At 34.3% G+C, this 25,693-nt stretch overlaps 1 protein-coding gene across 1 annotated transcript in view; it reads left to right on the plus strand.

The window, feature by feature from the left end:
• Window positions 1-25,236, plus strand: part of LOC128548912 (proprotein convertase subtilisin/kexin type 6-like) — a 51,880-nt gene extending 26,644 nt beyond the window's left edge. Inside the window, exons 3-15 of the mRNA XM_053524549.1 lie at window positions 1,658-1,747; window positions 1,926-2,018; window positions 6,975-7,112; window positions 7,421-7,503; window positions 8,677-8,765; window positions 13,199-13,392; window positions 14,697-14,888; window positions 16,964-17,064; window positions 19,069-19,175; window positions 19,553-19,667; window positions 20,828-21,017; window positions 21,328-21,433; window positions 21,665-25,236. Of these exons, the coding sequence (XP_053380524.1) occupies window positions 7,005-7,112; window positions 7,421-7,503; window positions 8,677-8,765; window positions 13,199-13,392; window positions 14,697-14,888; window positions 16,964-17,064; window positions 19,069-19,175; window positions 19,553-19,667; window positions 20,828-21,017; window positions 21,328-21,433; window positions 21,665-21,924 (1,545 nt within the window). The 5' untranslated portion in view covers window positions 1,658-1,747; window positions 1,926-2,018; window positions 6,975-7,004 and the 3' untranslated portion in view covers window positions 21,925-25,236. The remainder of the gene's footprint in view (window positions 1-1,657; window positions 1,748-1,925; window positions 2,019-6,974; window positions 7,113-7,420; window positions 7,504-8,676; window positions 8,766-13,198; window positions 13,393-14,696; window positions 14,889-16,963; window positions 17,065-19,068; window positions 19,176-19,552; window positions 19,668-20,827; window positions 21,018-21,327; window positions 21,434-21,664) is intronic.
• Window positions 25,237-25,693: the final 457 nt, after the last annotated feature.

Raw genomic sequence — 25,693 nt, forward strand, 5'->3', positions numbered from 1 at the left:
TCTATGTCACATTTTCTAAATATATTGACAGGTTTAATCACTTTCAAAAGAGTCCTCCGTTTTTTAGTAAAAATACGTACCCTCTAAATAGCGTATACTACCCCCAAAGAGGGATTTTGTTGTCAAATCCCTTTTTATAAAATCATCAGTTAGATCTGTTTACAGATTTTATTTCAATCGGATTGCAGTCCGGTGAGGTCGCCGACCAGGTCAATATTGCTCGTCTGTAGAAAGTTCCTGGTGACACGTGCAACGTGAGGTCGCGCGTCGACATGCTGTAAGACCAAGGGACAACGACAGTACGCTGTGATTGCCAGTCGAGGCGACCACATGCGCTACTGATTGCGTCAGTGAAATTCCTCTGTCCAGTCTTGAAATTCAAGATTAAAACATAATGAAATGCTGTCTAATTAACCATCAATACGTTTAAATCATCAGATTTGCGAATGGAATTGTTCTTTTCTAATTTTGAGTCGCATATAACAAAATATTGTACAATGAGTTTGAATGGGGCGTTTCGTTTTCTCGTTCAGTGTAAATGACAAACATTACCGATACTAGTAAATGTATAATATAGTAGTAATACAATCGTTTGTTAGCTAAGAAGTCTAGAAATATATACGGGAGAATTAACAAATAATATTTAGCAATTTTTATCATTACTATTCAATACCCACCACGAGCTAGTGACCTCCTGTTTCCTCCCACATGAACTAAGTGCAAATCATTCGGCTTATACTGGTATAATACACCTATTCTACAAGATGACAGGTTGACAATTTAGGCACTGCCTAAATTAATTTTTTTCAAAACTTTATCTGCATACTTATTCAGTCATTCTCTTCTCAGTATAGTTGTATAAACATAGAATAATAACTATCTTACACTGTAGAAACAAAGTGGGGTCTAAACCCACCTTACTACATAAAGTACTGGGCATACGATTACATTGGTTTAACAATATATTTAGACATTAAACACATTGTCTTGGCATTATATATGTCACTGTAAATTTGTAACTAGATACTTGTTATTTCTAATTTTCTTTATGCAAAGCATGTATAGTTACCATCATGGAAATACAAAATAATACAGTTATTTTGTGACGCGTCTTTAAAGTGGTGGTGGTTTTTAAGGGGTGGGGATAGGAGTGACAAAATATTGCCGCATTATTCGTCTGACCTTTGTCCGGATAACTCATCCTATAGTTTCAAGGGATTTAGCCAAAACATACAAAAATATATCACTATTAGGTGAACTAGCGCAGATTACCAAGACAAGAAATGCCATGTCCAATTTTGTAGGTCTGACACTTGGAAATTTTACCGAAAACTGTATATTGCACAAAGTTATATGTTTGTGAGTTATATTATGCTTGTGCATATTGTGAGGACATACATGTTTCGTGTCTAACAAGGAACTCTTTGAGAACGTATTGACGTATCTTAATTACTTTCATCAATGAATTGTCAATATGCAATATTTTATATATTCATTGCATTTACCCATATACAGTAATAATTTACAGGAAGAGTGGTGTATCATAAAAGGCAAACAGTTCAATGGAATTCAATAATCGTTTTTCAAAAGAACATTAATGAATTGAAATTGATAGTAAAGACGTTTCTGTAATTAAGTAATGTCATAACTATTTCAGATAACTCCAACAACTTATATTTTCAAATATAATGGTGAAGGAACTCTTTCTCATGCGCTTCAAAGAGCAAAGGATGCCCATAAGGGACAGGTATTTAATAATAAAGCAATTTAAATGTTAGCTGTCAACTTGTATCTTGTTTTTTATACTTTTACTTCTGATAGTAAATATACATGTATATAAAGTATGTAGCTGTGTGTCTGCTTTTAAACGTTTAATATATATGTTACTGATTTGTTAATATTACCCTCAAAATGATATTTTGTAGATAGTAGCTTCTGAACCAGTTAAAATTCAAGAGGAAACTACAAAACTCGAAGGTGAAACTAGATATGATGACACATCATCACATATAAATCTGGTAACGTATCTTAAAGCATTTGAAAATATGTTGCGCTATCATGAACTTTTTAAATGATAGTTTTCCATTCTACTAGTATATCATTATTACCAATATCTGTTTTCAAAGTTGGAGAATGTATTATGTATGAGGTACATTCTGGTTCCATGTCGTTGAAGTTTCATGAATTTAAGTAAATTTTTGTGTAGGTTCATTCGTATTTTATTATACAGGTCAGTATTGCATCATAGTCACACTTAAATAATGTGCTGATAAACAGTTGAGATACGTATGACTTGTAAAAGCGAAATCATATTTAAAATCTTTGAAACATAATGGTTGTGTCGTTCTAAAAAAGGCAATTTCCAATAGCATGTATGTTTTTTTTTTTGTATTTTTTTTTTTGTTGTTTTGTGTGTGTGTGCGTGTGCGTGTGCGTGTCATACAATCTTCAGAAGCAAAAGGTGACGTGTTCGATTCTTGCACAAAATTTGTAAAGAAATATTAGAAATATATTTTATTAAATTTACCATATGCCAGATATTTTAGCGTTATTTGGTCATTTGACATCACGTTCCTTTTGAGTTACGCATTAGTGGACAGCACTACGTACTATGTAACATGATTTGTTACCAGCGCGTGAGTGAAAAGTTCTAGCTGTTAACACGCGATTAATCTCCTGTTGGCATATCCACTGAAATCGTTAGAAGCCGCAACAATTATATGCTAGAATTTGCGGTCATCTTCATGACGGCAATCAAGGATATAAATCAGTACAGAAAAGTTAAAGTGTACAAAAACATTTAAACTAAAACTTTGCAGCAAAGATAAGTATTCAACATCGGAAACATTATGCTTTTCTCATATCAAACTAAGCCGAACATAGGTTAATTCAGTGCATGAAGAGAGGTAGTAATGATGCTACAGATCAAGTATGGTGCAAATTTAAACCAAATTATACTTCAACAAAATTAGTGAGACAGACTCACAGCCAGTTATTTACCCACACTTTAAAGCCAAGTTGTGCCATTGACATTAATCATAACATCAAAAAATGAAATTGCATATCAATAAAAGTTATTACAAAATAGTTTAATATTATTATTATTATCCCCCGCCGATAAAATCGGGAGGGGGTATTGAAATGGCGTTGTCCGTGCTCTCTTAAGGAATTCTCATCTTTTAAGTTCAAATGTACATGTTAAATAGCAACACTTGGTGCTAAACTACTCGAAAACGATATTTCGTTCTAGTTACACTTCAAGCTCACATTTCAAATAACCCCATTTAATTCTAAACGCTTAGTTTATTACAGTAAACATATTCCATTCAAAATAATTTTATTAGTCAGGATCAACATAACATACATTTATTATGTATACTTAAAACATTCATTTTCTGTTAAACTGATTTTGATGCTTCTTAGTTACATCCTTATCATTTTGCCGGAGATATTGTTTGTCATTCCTCACCACAAACCTTGCGGCGGGGGATACCAATTCATCAAGGATGGAGAATAGAATATGTTACGGTCGCTTACGCGTAGCTTGCACATTTAAAGCCAATCTCTAAAACTGCACCAGAAAGTCGGCTCTTTATATGGTTTACATGGTAAAAGCACTGGACTAGCACCCGAGCGACCAGGGTTTGAATCTCGCTACAGGTACTTTATATTTTTCGTCATAAAATGCTTTGTGCTTCGATTTGTTACGGCAAAAGTTGTAAGATTGGGCTCGTCCAGGATATGGACTTTATTTCGTGCCGAGAATTGCACTTTCTATGCCAAACTGGTTTACACATCATCAAAAATGATGGCTTCATAAAAGAGGGAAAGTCCTACTGTCGCTTACACATAGCCTGTACGTTTAAAGCCAACCTCTGACACCTGAATCAGAGCGTCATTTCTTTGGCTCAAGACTAGCGCTCGAGCTACCAGGGTTCGAATCTCGTCACAGGCAGTTGCGAGTTTTTCGTTTATGCTTTTATCCTTTGATATGACTAAAACTCATAACGAATGTTAAACAATATATTTTACCCAACGTTGCAAAATTAATCTTCTGTCTCTTAAACACTTGGCTTGTACTATTACATTTTGATAGTGGTATTATACGCCTCAGATTGTGCCCATTTCATACACTAAATAAGAAATTCAGATTACGAAATTATTATCCGAAAAATCTTCTAATATATCTTCACGTTTGGCATATTTGATAGAAATATCATTTTCGGCCAAAATGAATAATCTTCCACTCAAGAATAGTCTTTTCAGCTATTAAACATAATCTTTCTTGAATACTCTACAATAATGTAGTCTATAATATACACAAATATATAATAATGTAGTCGATGAACACGTAGAACGTAACTAAGCAAAAGAGCAGCGGGCTCGGTTTGACTTAATTAGCCTTTACGTCCCCTAGCCCCTCTTTAAGCGAAATTCTATTTCGCATATATGTTGAATAAACTTCGTTATCCGAAGCACCAGACAATAATCCGAAGTAGTCATTCAGGCACAGCTTTCCCAGTAGGTGAAGAAAGGTGGTCAAAACTGTATAGTATTTGACATAAATGGTCATTGATATGCAAAGGTTATAAAATATTGCATTGTTATGCGTACGTTTTTCCGAAATCGGTAGTATTATGTGATGGCGCGTGCGTCCGTTTCTCTGCCCGTCCGTCTGTGCATATAGCTAAAAGGCGATGACAAGATGTGCAAACCGTATGAACTAGGTCGATGGGTCAAAGGTCAAGGTCAAGATTGAAGCTCAAACGTCACATTTGTCCCTCATACTCCGTGTCCGGACATAACTTCATGGTATTGACTTTATACTAGTCATATAAGTAGGTGCCGATTAGACAATGTTAAAAGCGCATAAACCAGGTCAGTTGGTCAGATGTCAAGGTCATAGGAAGGTCAAATCTGTCTGTCAAATTTCATGCCCAGAGAATAACTTAATAATCTTTCAAGGTATTGACTTCAAACTTGGTATATAAGTAAATGATGATGAGACAATGTGCATAATGCATGAACGTGGTTAGTAGAATTCAAAGGCCAAATTTATTCTTTGTATTGTGTGTCCAGAGCTATAGTTGGGTGCTGACGAGACATTTTGAGCAGGGCAGCAATCGACATAACTTCTTCCTACACACACACACACACACACACACACACACCCCACACTCATAAACTCTTAAAAATCAATTGTCATTTTCATGTGTCTTAGCATTCCGTTACAGCCACCGCACAAAACATACCAGCTCCATATGTCGCCATATTACATTTATTTTCTCACCCAACACACACCAAAGGCAAATTTGCTTCCTTTTGCTCTAATTTAGAACTTCGGGTGTATATTTTCCCACTTTTGTCATTACAATAGAAAATAAGGGCTTTCTGAAAAGAAAGGAAAAAAGCAGTTGATTAATTTCCATGTTACAGTCCGTTGAGAGTAAATTGCAACAAGAAAATTCGATGTATTGGTATCCCCATCGAATGGGTTTGCGGTGAGGAATTGCAAAGTAATGTATACGGCAAAAAGTTAAGAATGTTCCTAAGAAGCAAATAATTTCGTAAGTAAGGATCAATTTAACAGAAAACAATTGTTTCGAGTGTACATAATAAATGTATGTTACATTTTGTTCATGACTAATGAATTTATTTTAATGGAATACGTTTACTGCAATAAATTTAGTTTTTAGAAATATATGGAGCTATTTGAAATGTGAGCTTGAAATGTAACTAGAACGAAATATCGTATTGAGTAGTTTAGCACCAAGTGTCTCTGTTTATCATGTACAACCTAAAATAACAAATGTCCTTTAAAGACGGCAAAATCAGACGGGTGGGTGTGTGTGTTTACAACTTCACATGCTAATAAATTGATTATTATTCATGGAAGGTTTGAAAAAATAAACAAAAAGGAAAAAGGAAAAATGGGAGTGAAAAAATATTTTGGGGAGATGGGTGACCGGATGAAAGTACAAAACTTCAAATATTGATAATAAATGTTGATGAAAAAAAAAATGAAGAAAAAAACGGAGATGGGGTGCATGATGGGGGTGACTGGGTGAAGGAGCCAGGCTAGGGAAGGGTACAACTTTGCAGGTTGATAAATACTCATGGAACGTTTGAGGTGGAGGGGTGTGTGACCAAGGCGTTGGGGTGACCGGGAGTAGGTACAGAGCTTCACATGTTTACAATAAATGTTCATGGAAAAAATGAAATAAGTTCAATGAGATTCTACCAATAGATTAGTTTGTTATGTACAAATATGTGGATTTTTAAACAATTAAAAGGCATTAATCCTGAAGTTACTAAAGTGATCCCGACGAAATTGTGTGTGCAGTACCACAATATAACGATCTAAATTCATTTTAGTTTCAAAGTTCTACGTCTAATATTTCACACGTTATGAAGCAGAAATTGCCATATTTATAGTACCCTATATAGTTGACACTAAGGGCCATGACTCTGGTGTTACTTTGGCAATCTGAATGAAACTTAAAGGACCTTATAAGCTTATAGTGGTTAACATACATGTATATATGAAGTTTTATTTTAATATTCTCAACCACGTATTAGATATGGCTACTGACGGATAGAAAGAAAGACCGATGGAAGGACGGACGGACGGATAACGCAAAAACTATATCCGTCCGCCTGCGGCGGGGGATAAAAAGATGATAAGCTAAATTGTTTTTCATATGACGGTACCTGTAAAGTAAAAGTACTTTTGAACATCTATATGACATCTGAAACAAAACTTACGGCAGTGAAAACTACACATTTTGTTCAGTTATATACATTTGTTTAAAATACATCTCCTCATTTTTCGAATTATTTTGATTTGTCCAATAACATGGCCACCAGGTCGTAATGACTTTCTCTATAATATATGTATAGCGGGATTTTTTAAAAAGCTTCTTGTAAGAAACTGCTTGCCCAATTTTATGAAATCTTTATTTCTTTTCTTTAAGCCCGACCTCACCAACAGCAGTTACTACGGTATGGGTGTAGAGGAAGCATGGTCTCAAGGTTACACGGGCAAGGGCGTCACCATAGCAACTATGGATGTAGGAATAGATACACATTTACTGGACTTGGAAAGAAATATTGTAAAAAGATTGTACTCATTCATTTGTTCCTTTTATCATTTTTTAGCCTTGTGCACACGTTAAACCTTTTTTGTATTAGATAATACTGGTTTCAATATAAAGTAGGAAATGAAGTATAACTTTCTCAATTCCTTCATAATTTCCAAGATGGGTACCAAAACAAACACCTTTGCAACAATTTCGAAGGCTTTCTACAAATAAACAAACCAGATTTTTTAATATTTTTATAACATTAACAGAAATCGATTCTATTTCATCAGCGCTTGCTAGCTGAACATAATGGCGGAAAAATTCTGCTTTATTTTAAGAATCAAGAATGGAGTTATAATTTCGTGCAGGACAACACTGATGTGACTGCTGAACACTTTCATTTTGACCACCCAGTACTGGGGTAAGCCTATTTTACAAACATTTATATAGATACCCTAGGGAAATATAATATTCATATCGTATTATGTTTTTGACAAAAGGTATATGGCAAAAAGAACAATTAATTACTTTATATTTGTAAAGCACTGTAAAGTCGTGTTATTTGGGTGCCTTTTTAAGATAGCTTCTTTCTTGTTCATTTTTTACAATTCGGTTAATTGTAATTTCATTAACCAGTAGCACAACTACTGAAACGGAGAGGGAGCAGTTTTTAGCTTACCTGAGCACGAAGAGCTCAAGGTGAGCTTTTGTGATCGTCCTGTGTCCGTAGTCCGTCGTCGTCCGTCAGTTGTCCGTCCGTCCGCCGTCAACAATTTGACTGTTAACACTCTAGAGGTCGCAATTTTGGCTTTATCTTAATGGAACTTGGTCAGAATGTTACTCTTAATAAAATCTTGGACGAGTTAGATATTGAGACATCTGGAGTCATAAACTAGGTCACCAGGTTAATCAAAGGAAAAGCTTGTTAACACTCTTAAGGTCACAATTTTGGCCCAGTCATAAAGAAAATTAGTCAGAATGTTACCCTTGATAAAATCTGAGACAAGTTTGATATTGCGTCATCATGGATTGAAAAAATAGGTCACCAAGTCAAATCAAAGGAAAAGCTTGTTGACACTGTAGAGATCACATTTATGACTGTATCTTCATGAATCTTTGTCAGAATGTTAAACTTGATAGTCTGAAGGTCTAATTGTAATCTGGGTTATGTAGAATTAAAAACTAGGTCACCAGGTCAAATCAAAGGAAAACCTTGTTAACACTCTAGAGGCCACATTTAAGACTATATCCTCATGAAACGTAGGTAGAATGTTAATCTTGATGATATTTAGGTCAAGTTTGAATCTGTGTCATGTTGGGTTAAAAACTAGGTCACTGGGTCAAATCAAAAAAAAAAGCTAGTTAACACTTTAGAGACCACATTTATGACCATATCATAACTTGGTCAGAATGTTAATTTTGTTGATCGTTAGGTCAGGTGAGCGATACAGGGCCTTTATAACCCTTTTGTTTGTTCAAAGGTTTGACTGTTTTATTGTGCTATATGTTAAGCCATGGAACATTTGCATAACAAATAATTATATAAATGTTATATTAAGCACATTTAAAGCTTTATTCTAATATTCAATTTTAGCCATGGGAATAACATTGCAAGCGTACTTGCAGCTGAGAAGGGCAACAGCATCTGCAGCGCAGGAATAGCATATAATGCAACCATTGTTGGTAAAAAAAATGTTTTTGCTTTTATTTCCGCCCAAAAAAGTGTGTATATTATTAAAACCTTGCTCTCTCCTCATTTATAAATATACCAATAGCTTTGATATTTTGCATGGCGATTCATCAATGTTATAAGAAACAGCTATACATATTACCAGATGGTTGTGTTTTCTTTCATCACTGCTTAAATAATAATCTAAAATGAAATCTGATAGAGACATAATAACGCATAGAAAGTTTACTTTGGTTTAAGTATTGGTAGACCACATAAAGTTACGTGTCCAACTCGGATTCGACCATCAAGCATTCAAATGCACATTTCGGCAGCTGGCTTAAGTTGTCTTAAAGTCGAACAGATTTGAAGAACTTTTGCCAGTAACTGTGTCTCTAGATTAAGCAGAGTTTGTCTTACACACGCTATATTTTGTAACAACGCCTCAACAAAGTGATAAACACCAATTTTTAAATTATTTTACACACATAATTGACTAAACGTTTGATATTTGCAAACAAAGTATGCCGATGAACTGTTCAATAGCATCTGATGATAGATATATATAGATATAGATCTATAAGTGTGCAATTTCTATCTAGAATATTCATTTTCTGTATGGAACTTCTGTATAATAAAATGTACATTTCTGAATATTGATTTCCTATTTTTATCAAAGATTAATTCGTGTAGGCTTGAATCAAACGACGCACATGGTCAGTGCAGGTGTGTATCAATGAAGTAAGCAATAAACTCAAGTTTATGTCATTGAAAAATAATTTTTGATGAAAAAGCAAGACAGACAGAACATTAGGCTATTGTCATTCTTAAGATTATCCTGCTCTGAAAAGTTTTCAGCCTCGGCTGATCAGTGGTAGAATCATTTCCCAGATGAAAAAAATCAGAAAGACAGCAATGTTCAGCTATTATCATTATGTTCTAATCCTAAAAAGATGATGACATCAATATAATTTCAAACCAGCTTCCAGTTTATTCTAACTACGTTAACAAGATTAAAAAATAAAGGTATGTATCATCAAAAACTTACTTTAAATGACAATACATTGCATCGAATTAAATGAAATGCAATAAAAAAGACGAAGGAAAATTTTTTTAATGATACCGTGACATCGGACGGTAGGTACAAAACTCAATCTGACTAAAGTACATCTTCTTTTATGCTACGCTTAGGATCTGAAGACAAGCTATTGATAGCTTCGTTCTGACGACCCTTCTATTACAACATTTTGTAAGCTTAAAAATCTATATTTAGCCTGGGATTTTTATATTTGAAATTTTAATGACGACCACATCGCGTCTACGCCCTCGTGTTTTGTGAGAAATCATGGAAGCGAGGGGTCCTAGGTTCGAACCCCGGACTGACTGCACATTTTTCTTACTCTTTGACATTCAGCGCTATTTTGATAATGCTTGTTGAAACAAGTAGTCTGATTGGTTCAAAAAAAGATTTGCGGAAATAGAAAAGAAAGCAATATTGGGAATCCGAAATATACAGAAGACGAATGTGAATGGGTCATTCTCAGATCTTCATTTAGAAGATCAAGTACTTTATTCAGATTGATACAAACCTTACATTTGAATCCCTTCCTGTCACAGATACCACTACCTTAAAATAAGACAGGCACTAGTCTGGTTACTGGTTCATATGTGTGATATAATCAATACAAGGCATATGCAGTGGAAATGTCATTTATTTTATATGACGAAAATATAGAAAATATACACCGGACATATGTCTGCATATAAACAACACACATAGGTGGGGTCCAAACCGCCACAACAACTTGTGATTGCAAATGCAAGTTGCCCCCACCCCAGAAACCAGACTAGTTTATGTAGGCCAATTATAACAAATTTCTAACTAAATTGCAAGATAAAAGTACTATGAATATATAAAAACAAGGTAAAATTATGCCGTGCGAAAAGCTCATAATAATCTCATCTAGGTTCCCAAAACAAGAGCAGACTTCTGCTGACCTCTTGTAATTCTATACTAACATGAAAAATGGCTAGGATTTCTATTATGGTATAACAAACAGGATAACTTGAACAATCAGTGACAATCATACTCGACAGTTTCTTCTGTTTCATATAATTTCCTGTGTGGAAACAATCCAGTACTGGCCTTTTCCAACATAGAATTTTTCATAATAAATAATTTCTTAAGGAACAGTCTTTTTGTACTGTCCTCCTTTAAACTAACAAATTGATAATACACAACTATCTTAAGGAACAGTCTTATGCTGGCCTCCTCAATACAAACTAATTGTTTTAATAGGTAATCATTCCTATGGAGCAGTCTTATACTGGCCCCCGTTCCTTATCCTTTAACGAAAACTATATGCATATCAGTCATTCTGCATATTCCAAAATAAAGCACCATAACCTCTTGGTATGAACATAATACAACTATACATCTAAACGTAGTCATGCAGGAGAAGTCTTGTACTGCCCTCCTTCAGAATAGCCAGAGACATATAGTTCAGCTTTATAGACTTAAGGTAGATAATCTAACGTAATTCTGTAATGCACTAGACTTCCAGCGGCCCATTCTTTTGATTGCATCTGCATGAAAGCATTGAATAGCACAATGAGTGGCAGCACCAATCCTGAAGGAGTGTGCTTTGTATTTTGATGTTTCTAAACTATAAATCCTATCGCTGCTTTCTGGTAATCATTGAAAAAAACGGTAAGTTATCGCTGTCCCACTTTCTAGTTGAAAAAAAGGTCCCGTTATATGCTTAGCAACTGACAAATAAAGTTGTGTGGCAGCTACCGGACATACACATGACTTGCGCTTGTACACAGGCAAAAACAAAGTAACCGCCTGTTTACTATGTTTGAATTTCCGTAACCGCAGCTCCACACCAACCGTTATCCCATCAATGTCGACTAATTTGACATCAGAAAATTGTATGACTGAGTCTTCTTTTTTACCTGGTTTCCCACAAATCTCCCCAATTCTCAAAAAACCATGAAATGCTAGTATACACATCGTTGCAAAAGCAACCCGTGCATACAGGTTAGGTATTACCTTAGGTAAGGCTGTGACAAGCTGTCGCAAAATTTCATAGGTAATTGCTAAACGAGAGTCGCCTATCTCAGAATCCCTAAAATCTTTTGCCCCTTTGAAGAATTGCTTCACCAAGAATGAGCCACTGAAGTCATCATACCCAAAAGCTTTATTTATATACGCTAAAGCTGACGAATGTGCGGCAACAGTATTATTTTTGTACCCTTTATAAATGAGGCTAGCCAAAAAATTCAACAAATTTGATACTGATACTGGCAGGTGGTGTAGCGTATTGTTGTCTTCACAAAAACTGACGTAACGTTTCCAATATAATAGATAAAGTTTCTTTGTTCTTTCACTAATGGCGTGCGACAGTATGCTTTTGGCCTGAGCAGTCAAATTTCCCACAGATGTTCTGGGATTGGAATGGGATCGCGCTTCAGGTGTGGGGCCAATTGGAAAGCTTTCTGAAATTTAAAACGAGAAAGACTATCAGCCACCAAATTGTTTCGGCCTGGTACATGCAATGCCCTACAAATGATATTGTGCTTCATTGATAAAAGAACTAAATGGCGAACCCAGTTCATCATTATCTTGTCTTTAGAAGTCATTTTGTTTATCACATAAACGGTAGCTTCATTATCAGAATGAAATATTATTTTGTGGTTAGCCATTTTCACACCCCAAAGCTCTACCGCAATAACAATAGGAACAGAATGATGAGAATGAAAATGATCTGGCCACCTTTCTGCTACCCATTCTGACCCAAAAACTGCCGCACACCCTATTGTTGATGCTGCATCCGTACTTAGATGCAATACATCCGAATTAATCCATTCATCCCTCAAAAACATACAACGACCATTAAATGAATCTATGAAGTTACACCACATGGAAATGTCTGCCCTTGCTTCTGTGTTTAACCTTATGAAATGGTGTGGATTCAATATCCCCCTTGTTAAGTCATACAATCTGCGAAGAAATGCACGTCCAGGGACTACACAACCACAGGCAAAGTTTAACAAACCTAAAACAGACTGAAATTGTTTTAGGGTGACCTTACGATGTTGTTTAATAGACTGAAGTTGTGATTTAATTTTTACAATTTTATCTTCGGGTAGTCTGATTTCCATAGCATCTGAATCCACCTCTATTCCATAAATGGTTAAACAAGTGGTTGGTAGAACCGTTTTTTCCTGTTTTATAGGAATATTGATATGTTCACACATTTCTAAAAATGTTGAAGTGGAACTTTTAAATTACTTTACAAACAAAAATCCATATTCTAATGTTCATAATATGACCAAATTTCAATTTGAAAGAAATATTACTTTTTAGCCAAATCTGGAGGCATGCTGTTTTAATTCATGGTATATAATGTAAAGTAGAAATCGTTGTTTTTCTTTTTTACAGTGCTAAAAGTGTTTCAGGTTATTCTATCCGATCACAATGTTATTCAGCACTGGACTGCATCAGACATTATCGCAAGGGCTATGATATACAAGCTTGTTGATATTGACATATCAGTGATGGCATGGTCGTTTGTTTCGCCTTTTCAAAGATTAGACTTGGCAACAAGGGAGGGTTTAACATATGGAGCTGAAACAGTTAGTATATAACGTGTTGTTTATCACGGACATAGTAACACCATCCAATATAATTCTAAAACATAAATAAATATGTAATAACGTCATACACAGAGGAGCCTGACTTTAGCGGAAGTAATATGTAACTTTTTTAAATTAAGTCATGTGTAAAATACATTTAATTTATACGGTATGGTAGAGAAGTCTGCTAAAATGTGATATTTTTGTTATTTTCAGCAGTGTTAAACTGTGTTCATTCATTTGATTGTACGTATTATCTATTGTTAAAACGTGTATGTATATTTGTGTTCTTGTCAATATATACGCAGCTGTAGGTTCCATTTGTTAATTGCGTATATACTTTTGTGTTCCAAATATACACTGCTGTAGTTTCCTTTTACTGGTTGCGTTGTTTGTCCCTTTTTATTCTTTTTGTATTTTGTTTATATATATTTAAGTGCACATTATATATATATAACCCGTTACCGTTACCTAGTGGTTAAGGCGTCCGCCTCGGGATTGGAAACTCGAAGGTTCGAGCTTGATTGGGAAAGTTCGTCCGGGGATGTTTGTGTTTAGACGCTTTCTGAAAAGGCCGGTTCCTGAGCCGCGAGCTATTTAAATGAATGGTAATTGCCTGGCGCCTAGTATGAATTGGAAAGTTAATAGGGGTTACTATAATAAACAAGACTATTACCGTTACTTTTTTATATACACTGCTGTAGGTTCCATTTGGTGGTTACGTTGTTTGTCCCTTTTATTTCGTTGCTTACTTGTTCTTGTATTTTTTGTACACATTCATGTATACGCAGCTGTAGGTTCCGTTTGGTGGTTGCGTTATTTGTCCCTTTTATCTCTTTGTTTGCTTGTCTATTTATTTTACATGAATGTAGACATCTATATATTCTCTGCTGTTGGTCCCGCTTGGTAGTAATTTTTGTTCAGACTCTGTGTTTTGTACACAGGAGGTAACTCCTGATGCTATTCAAAATAAAATTTGTATCATTATGTCCCCTTTCTTTTGAAAGCACATGAGATGATCAGAGCCAATACTGATTAAGTCAGAATATATAATAGAATGATTTTTTTCTCAAAACAAAGCTTATCTAGCCGGTAGTTTGGTGGATGCTTTGTTTGTCCCTGTTATCTCTTTATTTACTTGTTTATTATTTTTGTGTACATATCTATATATACACTGATGTTGGTTCCGTTTGGTTGTTGCGTCTATTGAATGTGGCAGTTCCTTTTTGATCTATGATTATGTTCGCACTTATAAAACTTAACACCACCAAAGCAATAAAATTATTATTACAACTATAAATTAGGGCAGACGTGGACTTGGTAAAATATATGTAGTATCAGCAGGACCAAGCGGGAACGAGTTGACAAACAATATCTATACCATCACCGTAAATGGCATCGGCAGACATGGAACTCTTCCGCAACATATTTGCGGTGATACAAGCGTGCTCGTATCTGGGCTTTCAGATGGAAATACTCTTACATCTACCTACATGGTAAACGCTTCTTCATCTTGCAAGAATGAGTTACCAAAAACGACTCTTATGATACTGAAAACATTTGCAACGTAGTTAACGGAATATATTGACTTAATTACATTAAGTTTTGTTTTACAAATGTTAATCATTTACTCTATTAGGTTGGATGTTGACATTTTGTTACAAAATACCTACGATATTTGTAAGCATTGTGATTAAACCTGATATCAAGTAATACTTACAAACAAATTTTGGTTCCGAGTTATTTTAGATTGAAGAATAATCTTTTATTTAATGAAGACTTTCAGATATTAACAAAGGAAATCATGCTAATACTGTTGAATTCAATTACATGATAAACTAGAAGAATTAAATAACATTTATGGTAACGAGAAAATGAATTGCATTATAATTAGATCAAAATAATTAAATGTTGAGGGAATTAAAACAAAACGAGGTACTTTGCAAACTTGTAAGAAGAAATGCAGCAAAAGGGTATATACAAATTCTTAATAAATGGAATAAAAGTAAATGCAAAACAAAAAGAAAAACAATATTATCAACAAAAATGTAAAATTTAATAAAAACAACAGTTAGGAACGTTCATGACAAATTTTTGACGAACTATCAGAACAATAAGTCCAGGCCCCGACGTTCCCATTACCGAATTTTATAACGTATTTGTAAAGACATGAAAATATATTTCCTAAATTGGGCCCTTAATTTTTCATATAGGAAGCGGAAAATGTCAAAATGTGCACTTTTTTTTGAAATTATAAATTGTCGATCAATAAAATTTATGCTGACGCTTTCACCGACTGTCAGACAAACTGTCACTTAAACTTTGAGTCAAAATATTGTTCTTGGTTGGGAACTCTAGCACGATGTTTTGATTTCATTACAAAGATATTTTACTGTTCATAATCCTTAACTCTTATATTTTTCAAGTCGTCTACAATGTTGAAATACAACCCTTAAATATAATAAACTGTTAGCTTAATCATCTGTTAAAGTTTGGAGCAGCCGGGTCCAAGTCTTTATTGTTTTCAGTTGATTAAAAGGCGTTTGTTCAAGCCATGGTAATCGATCAAACCGATACTGCTATTATTTGCTTAGTCTTATTTGCTAGGTTGTTTCCAAAGGGACTTCTAACATATTTCATCAACTAACATATCATCAGTTTCAAAATATTGTGGGGCGGATGTAAAACATCTTTACGTTCTTAAACTTTGGTGTTTTATAGCTTCTAGTCGTTTTAGGAGCATGTGTTCAATTCAGTTTTACTATTAAAGAAGTCCGCTTAAGGCAAGGGCGTCAGGGGTGTTGCACATTTCAACCGAGCCTGTTATTAATCATGGCTACTTTCTATCGTTCTGGTAATTCATTGTTTGCAAATTATGATATAGGGATAGACCGACACAGCAAAGGCGTTAATACAGAAATATTGAAATAACATGCAGAAAAATACTCATTTAAGAGATTAGTAGATATTATAAGTAATTTTGAATTTTCTGGACTAAATCTAAATACCGGTATAACAAAAACAATACTACTTCGGTAGAATCATTACAAAATTTGAATAGAATGTACCCAACAACGCAAAAACCATTAGAATGACTAATTATGATGACAAGGGGATAAATATAAAGTCAAACTTGAGCTTCGGAAACTGTTCATAACATTGACAGCACCGGAAATAAAGTCAAATATAAAGTGAAAATAATAAGATATCTTTAGGCTCTTTTAGGCTCTTTTTGACATTTTTCCGTTCTCCTTTCATATATCATCATCACATCTTCCCTTTTCTTTCAAGAAACACCTTCCTTCCACATACAATTGAATCGATGCTTATGTATGATTAATTTACAGGCACTTTAAGATCTTTTTGCATCGTTTATTGTGTGCTAGATTATGCTAATGTTTATACGATTGTATGTGTATATAGAAGGACGTAAAAACAGATCAACATCACTATCTTATATTCGTTTATCATGTCTGTTTAAGATCTGTATAACAATGTCTGATAAATTTAACAGTCACAAATATATCCAGCTTTTTCCATTAATCAGTGTGTACTCTGTATGTCAACACAGGTCACAACTACTGTTAACAACGAATGTACTGCTCGGTTTAAAGGAGTGTCAGCCGCCACGTCCCAAGTAGCAGCAATTATTGGTCTCGCTCTCCAGGCAAAGTATGTTTAGTAGACAATTTTCAGTAGCTACTCAATTTCGTATTTGATTATCAGCTTTTAGAAGAAAATAACATTCTTTGAATTCATTGCACATTTACAAATGAAAGTAAGAACATCAAGGATTTTCAAAATGTGGTAGACGGGTCCTGGAGAAAATAGAGACGGATAGCTGTGGAAGTCTGTGCCCATTCTGAAATGTTTTTCTTCATGAATGTCAAACTTTATTCCAGAAAATCTTAAAAAGAAACAAACACGACCACATATTCAGTATGTTCAGAAAAAGTTTTTATTAAACAACATTTGTCTCATTGATTGCAAAAAAAAAAAAAAAAAAAAAAAAAAAAAAAAAAAAAAAAAACATGTGATAACCATTCTTATAGCATTTTATGACAAAAAATCCCAACTGCCTGTGGCGGGATTCGAACCTTTGTCGCTCGGGTGCTAGCTCTAACCACTGAGCCAAAAGTAGACTCTCTGACGCAAAGATTGGTCATAAACGTATGCATAAGTATCTGTGGCTATGCATAAGCGACCTTATTACTTCCCCTTTTCAAAGAAACCATCATTTCTGATGACCTGCTTAATAGCCACTTTGGTAAAGGAAGTGCTATTTTCGGCACGAGATAAAGTCCGTATCCAGTACGAGCACCCATCGTGCGATAGTTAAGGTGTAACAGATTAAAGACCATAGCAATTTATGACGAAAAAATCCCAATTGCCTGTGGTGGAATTCGAAACCGTGTCGCTCGGATGCTAGTCCAGTGCCCTTACCGCTGAGTCAACTCCCTGATGCAGGTGTCAGAGATATATTTGGTCTAAATTTACAGGCTATATGTAAGCGACCGTAACACTTTACATTTATGATGAAATGTAAGCCAGTGTAAATTTTGGAACGAGATAAAGTTCGTATCTGAAAATAATCTTACGACTGTTAGGAGTTACAAATCAAAGCATTTTATCACAAAACAATCACATCTTGCTGGATTTGAACCTGAATCGCTCGTGTGCTAGTCGAATGCTCTAACCACCGAGCAAAAGAGTCCACTCCCTGTCGTAGTTGTTACAGATTAGCTTTAAACGTTAAACAGGTTATGCATAAGCAACCGTTACACCATCTTTCTTTAATTCCACTGGATTTAAATTTCCGGCTCGAAGGTAAATGTTTAAGCGGAACGACTCAGTCGCGTTACAGCACAATATTTACATGAGACCCGGGTATTTCTATTCTCACCTACAACCAGTGATATATTTCAGATTTTTTTCTTATTCATTTTCATTGCTACCATTTTGTTCCTTTATAATTCTTTTCCTTGCTTGATTGTATATATTTGCATATATGTCTTTATATAACATGCTGTTCATTATTCAATATAGTACATGCATTTAACTAATATCATCTTTGATATGGTACTAAACCTTTCTCATCTGCCATATCGGCAGTAGATATGTGTTGTTTCTATGCAAAATTGAAAAAAAAAAATGTCCTCGCTCAGTTTCGAAGCACACACGGCAAAAGATTCGTTGAACATAAATAGTAATCTTTACCTCTGAGCTAATTTGCAATCGATACAACATAATGAAATATTTAGATTTTGACCAGTTACAAATAATATTGAATTCCCTATGATACATCTAGGTTTATTTATAGTCATGTTTATAAACATAACGTTATCGTTGGGACATAGTATCATTTTGTGTGACCCGATTCTGAAGTCACAAAAATAAATTAAAAAGTCCAGAATTTTCAAGCCAGTGAATTTCGCAATAAGGCCAAGCAGGGAAATCTAAACAAAACTTCTTTATCGTGTAATGTCATGGAAGTATATTTAAATTTGGTTTGATCTCTGACCACATGCAAGTAAAATGTCTATAACAGAACCTTTGTAATCTTATAGATTATATCTTAATTGAAAAAAACATCAATAAAATCCCCCCTGAAGCCACCGAGAGACATAATTTGAAGTTTCAGTAAGTGTAATTTTTTCTTCTTGAATTGTGTTACAGCCCAAGTTTAATGCTGCGCGATATTCAACACCTCTTAGTACAATCAGCCGAGTACAAGGGACTAGACGAGACTGATGCCTTCTCTCGTAATGGGGCGGGGAGGTTTTGTACGTATGATTGTTTTATTGATAGCATAAAATTAAAAATCTACATTACCATTATGGTTGTAGGTTAACGTTAGACTTTGAAATGCATCGCTGTTGGTTCGAAATCTCGCTTTGGGTATAGAATTTTTATATGAGAAAGCTATCAAGCTGACTTACGGAAGGTCGCAGTTATACCCAGATGCCCGTCCTTGATGGAATAGATCCCGTAGAGCAACTTGGGACTTCCGCCTCCATCAAAAAAAAAAAAAAAAGCAACAGCGAAAACTAAAATTACTCTTGGATATACTCGAGAAACAACATTTTAATTTTGTTTATGTAAATTGTTTCATTACTGGAATGACATTCGACTTTTAGGACTAATCTAGTGTATTTTTCAGATCATCGATTCTTTGGATTTGGACTTCTAAATGCTACAAAACTTGTGACACTTGCTAAGAAGCGACAGAAAGCACCAGTACTATTAAATGCAAAGCTTGAACAAACAGCTGAAAGGTTATTTACTTTTAATTAATATAAATACCTTTTGTATATTGATGTCATTAAATTACATTGTATTACAAGTCAACACTAGTTCTTAAATGTAGGTCACAAGGTGTTTGAGAGGTCAAACTATGAACTTGTAAAATATATCGGTTTGTAAAACTTTCTATACAAATAGTTTATTCGTTGTATGAAAGTTATTATCTTTGTAACGAGAACCATGCCTTCGTTTGTCAATGGAGAAACAGTGCACTCTTAAATTTGAGTGATATCTGTCTTGTTCATTAAAATAAGAATGTGGTAGATGTGTGCAGTGGCCTACCATTTGAACTTCTGGGGGAGGGGTTAGGGCTGGCGTGGATTCTACTTGGAGCCAAGAATTCTTTTATTATTTTGTTTACCTTCTACGAAAGCCAGATTACTTTTCAGAGCTTTAAATGTGGTTATTCAGATTTTGGTCAACTAATGGATTTATGCAAAACTTAACCAGCTGACTTAATACACATCAGATCCACACTTGAGTGTTTTTAAAACTTATTTTTCCAGTCTTGGTAGCCAAACCAAGATAGCCTTGTTTTTGCATAGATATTAAACATATTTGCCTTAAGAAAATACAAACATAAACACATTTGTTTTAAAGCTGTAAAAGATTTACATTGACAAGTATATATTTTGCCAAAATTAATTACAAATGCAAGTTTGTAAAATTACTATTACAGTCAAACCTGTGAACAAAGACCACTCTTTGGAACAAGCAAAAGTGGTCTTTGTTCACAGGTGGTCTTTATTCGGGGGGAAGGGTCACTTCTCAGTTAGCCATTATCATGCTGATAAAAAGTATTTTTACAGCTTCTTGCTTTCTTTATCTTCTATGTGTTAATTCGGCCAGTGCAAACTTGCAAATTTTCAATCAAGCAGTAGTTATTATGTTTGCTATAATGCGAAAGTCGTGAAAATGTAAATCATGTAACAATTTGAATGTAGTTTAAGATTATGTTACAATGAAATATATTTGTATCTTGATGAAATTTATATTGTTTGCAGTTGTATACCTTTATAACTAATCTTATTTACATCAGTAATCAGCTTAACATTTATATCATAAAACACCTTTATTTTTAACATTCGTATCATATAAATACAAGATTCAAACTGATTATGTTGCACATTAGAATTTCAGAAGACGGACACTCGTCAGAGTACAAGTTTTGTCACTGTTGTAATGCTTCGAGTAAGCAACCATGTTTAACAGTAATTGAACATGTTGTCATATCTTTGGTATTCGAAACGTATACAAGGCAACTTAATATGGATCTGACGTCACCGTCTGGAACTCGGTCCAAATTAATGAGAGAATCTAAGGTAATAATTTAAGTAAGCATTTTGTAACGTGTTTTCAATTTACCTTAAACAGATTACTGAGGAAGAATATAGTTTTGATTCATTAGACTGTGTTCCTGTATTTGTTTGTTTTGTCCTTGTGTGTTTATTTTGTGTGTGTGTGTGTGCATTTGCATGCGCGTGCGCGTGCGCGTGCGCGCGCGCGTGTGTGTGTGTGTGTGTGTGTGTGTGTGTGTGTTGTTTGTGTGTGCCTTTTTAGAGGCTGCATTTTTGGAACGTGGCCTGTTGGATTTTCTTCCTTGTTTTCATAAGTTCCACCTTTCAATTGCAGCGATTGGATGGGACGACAATAGGACAGCTGGTATCCGTACATTTTTGGGATGAATTAGCAATCGGCGAATGGACGTTTAACTTTCACAGCATACCTTCATTGAGAAGTATTTAATAAAATGCTTTCTGGAAGATTAAGGAATTGTTTAATTTACTAACTGTGTAATATCTGACGGCAAAGGAAATAATAGCTATAATAATTTCAGAGAATAATTCAATCTACGTAAACTTCTACTACAGATTCTAACAATGTCTAACTTGATTTTATCTAATTTACTTTATATATATAGTGCAAAATATTCGGATTTTTTGGCGTCTAATTGCCATGTTTTTTACAGGTTGTTCACAGACAAACGTCTCCAGAGTATCAGTGACATTATATGGAACAAACGCAATCCAGCAGGATGTCAAAGGTCACAGCTGTGACTACAGCTGTCGTGATAATGTTGAATATGAAAACAAACGCCCAAAACAACAACCAGATCAGCCTCGCACTTTTCTATTTTTTTCCAATAACATAGCTGCGGATAGGATTTTATACTTAGTAATTGTGTTTGGTTCTCTTGGAATAGCTATTGTTTTAACTAAATTTATATAAACTTGTCTTACAATGTATTCTAACTGGGTGATTTGGCTGAACTAGCAGCACACAACTCAGTTTTCTGGCCCCACAAAAAAGTTACTTTTGAACATTTTATGTAATAGATAATGACCTTTGCTTTGTCGTTTGCAACTTCTTTGTTTTGGTTTAGATGAACATGGGTCATCAATGGTCACCACAGAAAAGTCATCAGCCGAGAAATCTTCACAGAATCTCAAATGGTGTTCGTTCTTTGACTTGTTCACTGTTCAAACATTAAAATTGTGTGTCTGGAATAGGGCTCGATTAGGGACGGGTTACTAAATATTCTATGACTTTGGTGTTAGCCATTAATATGTCCCGCCACCTGACAATGATTTGTTATTAAAAAGGTTTAGCAGCATGTATGTCTAGCATCAACTTAACACATAAGCAATTATTAAAGTAACACATTGGATATTGTTACTTAAAGGCATACATTTTGGTAGTGGGCAGGGATTTCTGTTTTTATTTTCACAGTTGCGGGCTAATAACTTTCGCAGTATGGTTCTAATAATCAAAGGTCATTGATTTTTGGAAAGTCAGCCAATCTTATATCTGTCAGAAGAGAAAACAGTGTAGTTTAACATAAAACGATCTCTATTGTGTTCAAATATGGGCACTAGGAACCTTTTAAGGGCCGCTAGATATTAACCTAGAACAATTTTAGCATATTAAACAGCTTGATGGAACCTCATCAAATTTGGCCTCGCATCATTGTAAGGTCCTCTCACAAGTTTGTTAAAAAATATGCACTGGAGCCGTTTACTGGTCGCTAAAACTAAATATAGAAAATCTATAAACAACTTCATCTCATAAACAGCTTCATGTATTTTCATCAAGCTTGGTCATAAGCATACGGGCTACCAGAGTTAAAAAACCTTTAAATGACTTTTTGTCATGAACTGCCGGATAAATTGTCACTAAACTTGGTATGTAACATCCTTCTAAGGTCCTCTCCTATATTTGTCAGATAGTTCCGCTTGATTGATTTTGGGGGCCCTTAAAACAGCTTCTTATACATAACTAAACTTAGTCTGTATCATTCAAGTAAGGTCATCTCTCAAATTTGTTTACATTGTTCCGCTTGACTGATTTTAGGAGCCGCGAAATATTTCTTTGTTTTACTCAACTGATGTGACAAAACTTAAAATGCAGGAGCATTGATTTGGTTAGAAACTTTCTTGTATGAACTAACATAATGTTAGTTCGAACAGATCGCATAAAAATATGTATGGTCCTATAATTGCTGTATCTTTGACATGAATGTCTTATATATTGATTCTTAGTGGCTTATATTTCTGACCATGTTATTGAAACCTCTCAACTTGCCCTAATAGGTTGATTCCAGTCATATACTAAAACCTGTAATATAATGGAATTGAATTTATTATGGAAGATATATATCTAAATATTTTAAATGACGGATGGCATCCTGACTTTTTATGGAAAATTTATTTTATTCTTCACTGGAATTGTTTTGTACATACATTATTCTGTCTAATAATAATAGTATTCAAAATGTGATTCCTTTGCTGCATTGTCATCATGCTACGTAAGTGATACCAATGACAGAAAGATGTCTTACTGACACAGTTTAAGTGGTATCTTCAATGGCATGGAGCTTATAAGTCTATATTTTTGTCTTATCTTTGCACATTTTTTCATAGACACAATCGTTACAATATATGATACATGTTTTAGAAGGAAACGCACTGTTTTCTAAATTTTCAAGTTCTATGTGGTTTTGTTATAACTTTAAAATAAAAGCTTATCTCAGTCTTGTCATTTGATTAACATTTGTTTGAAATGTGTACAAATTCAAACTAGATTTTTTAAATGTTTGCCATTCACACATCTAAATTAGTATTTTACTATTTTCTTGATATCATAAAGAGCAATTGTTCAAGATCTAAAACAAAATGCATTTCAATGTTACAAAATAAAATGAAAATGATACAATTTACTATTGAAATCAAAAATCAAATATTGATGAAACACAGTAAGACGTATTATTTTATTAATAAATAATAATATTTATTTTGGCGCATCAAGCTTGGTGTGTATCCAAGGTTACCAAATTAAATTTGGTATTTGGATACACTCGGCATTTTCCGTATCCAGTAATCATTAGCATGTGACCACTGGTCAGTCAATAGTCGGCATGTGTACGTAATTTTGCTTCAAGTAGAATGCTTAGCTTGGTCTTGCATTGGTACAAAATGCTGTCAATTATCGTAAAAATGGATATTGGCGGCGAAAACCAGGATTTCAAAGGTACCTAGAGTTAACTCTACAGTTTATCGTAAGCACTCCTACAGATATGCTGCTCCTGTGTTGTGGAACTCTCTCCCAGATGATTTTAGATCATGTGCTAATTTTAGCCAGGTTAAAACCCTTATTCAGTCATGGAATGGCACAGTATGTAAATGTACCTTCTGCTCTAGGGGGGAGGGTTCATAACACAGACGCAGCATAAAGTTAAGTGCATGCTTGGCTAAATGTATTCTCAAGCTTAAGTTTGCTTTTGTTCCTTTTATATTTGTCTTTTAGTTTTGCCGCTTTATATATATTTTTCAAGCACTGAGCTTCATTTTGCCTTTGTAGTCTGCTTACTGCTAAATTGTGTCTACTGTAGATGTGTGTAGTGTGATTTTTGTCTTCCTGAATTTGCTGTAGCTAAATGTTTGTTTTGTATGTAATTGAGACCTACTTGTGTTTGTTTCTCAAATGTTGTATTTCTGCTTTAGTTCATGTTGTATTCATTTTGTGTTTATTGTAATTACACCCCTTTGACAGAACCAAAAGAACATGTCTGTGTACCTATTAACTTTAATGTGAAGTACCTTGTTGCTTGCAACCCTGCCTGTCTTTTGGAAAATCTAATGATAGAGCTTATATGTCATGTCTGTATGCAAATTCTTAATTAAACAAAGTTAATTTTTAACCATAATACAAATCTATATTCCTATGTTATTCAATCATGTTCATTTTAATGATTATTGATTTACCCTATGAAAAAGATGCTAATCAGGTCACTTTCAAATCTGATTTGAGTGATATTCTGATTTTTAAGATATTTCTTAACTATAGCACCTTTGCCCCATATTTTTGGTCAACTTGTAACTAATTTCATCTTTCTAAGCAGTTTTAAACCAAATTTGGTAGGATTAGCATGTTTCTCATAGATTTTATGTTGTAAATTATCCTTCTTACTTGTAGCTTACTTACTTTTGTTAACATACACTTGCTATATAGTCGGTTAAAAAAAGCTCTTCAGAGCTTTTGTTATTTGTAAATGTCTTGTCGACTCAAAATAAATCTTATCTTATCTTATCTTTTCTTTTTTGTTTATTACAATAACCATAGGAAAGATAACTCTCTCACACGGTTTCACATACTCATGTTTAGGCCAGGATAGAAGTATTAAAAAACTTTGTTTAATACACATATGTAATAGGGTAATTGCCATGAAAATATATGGATTTAAATTTCATTTAAGTAATTATTATTTTTATACTCTAGAGTCTGAAAGAATGTTTGTATGGAAATACTGTACATAGTATAAAGAAACAAAACAATTGTGATCGTTGATATTAATGCCGCCTATTACAGTACTCTGTCTAGGGTCAGAATTAAGGCAAAACGATCAGATGTAAATGTCATCATTGAAGTTTTTAATTTGCCATTTGTTTACTGTCTTACATTTTAATTTAATAGACATCCTGCATGTTTTTACTAGTCTATT

The sequence above is a fragment of the Mercenaria mercenaria genome, chromosome 15 (genome assembly GCF_021730395.1).
Source record: "Mercenaria mercenaria strain notata chromosome 15, MADL_Memer_1, whole genome shotgun sequence".
Lineage (NCBI taxonomy): Eukaryota > Metazoa > Mollusca > Bivalvia > Venerida > Veneridae > Mercenaria > Mercenaria mercenaria.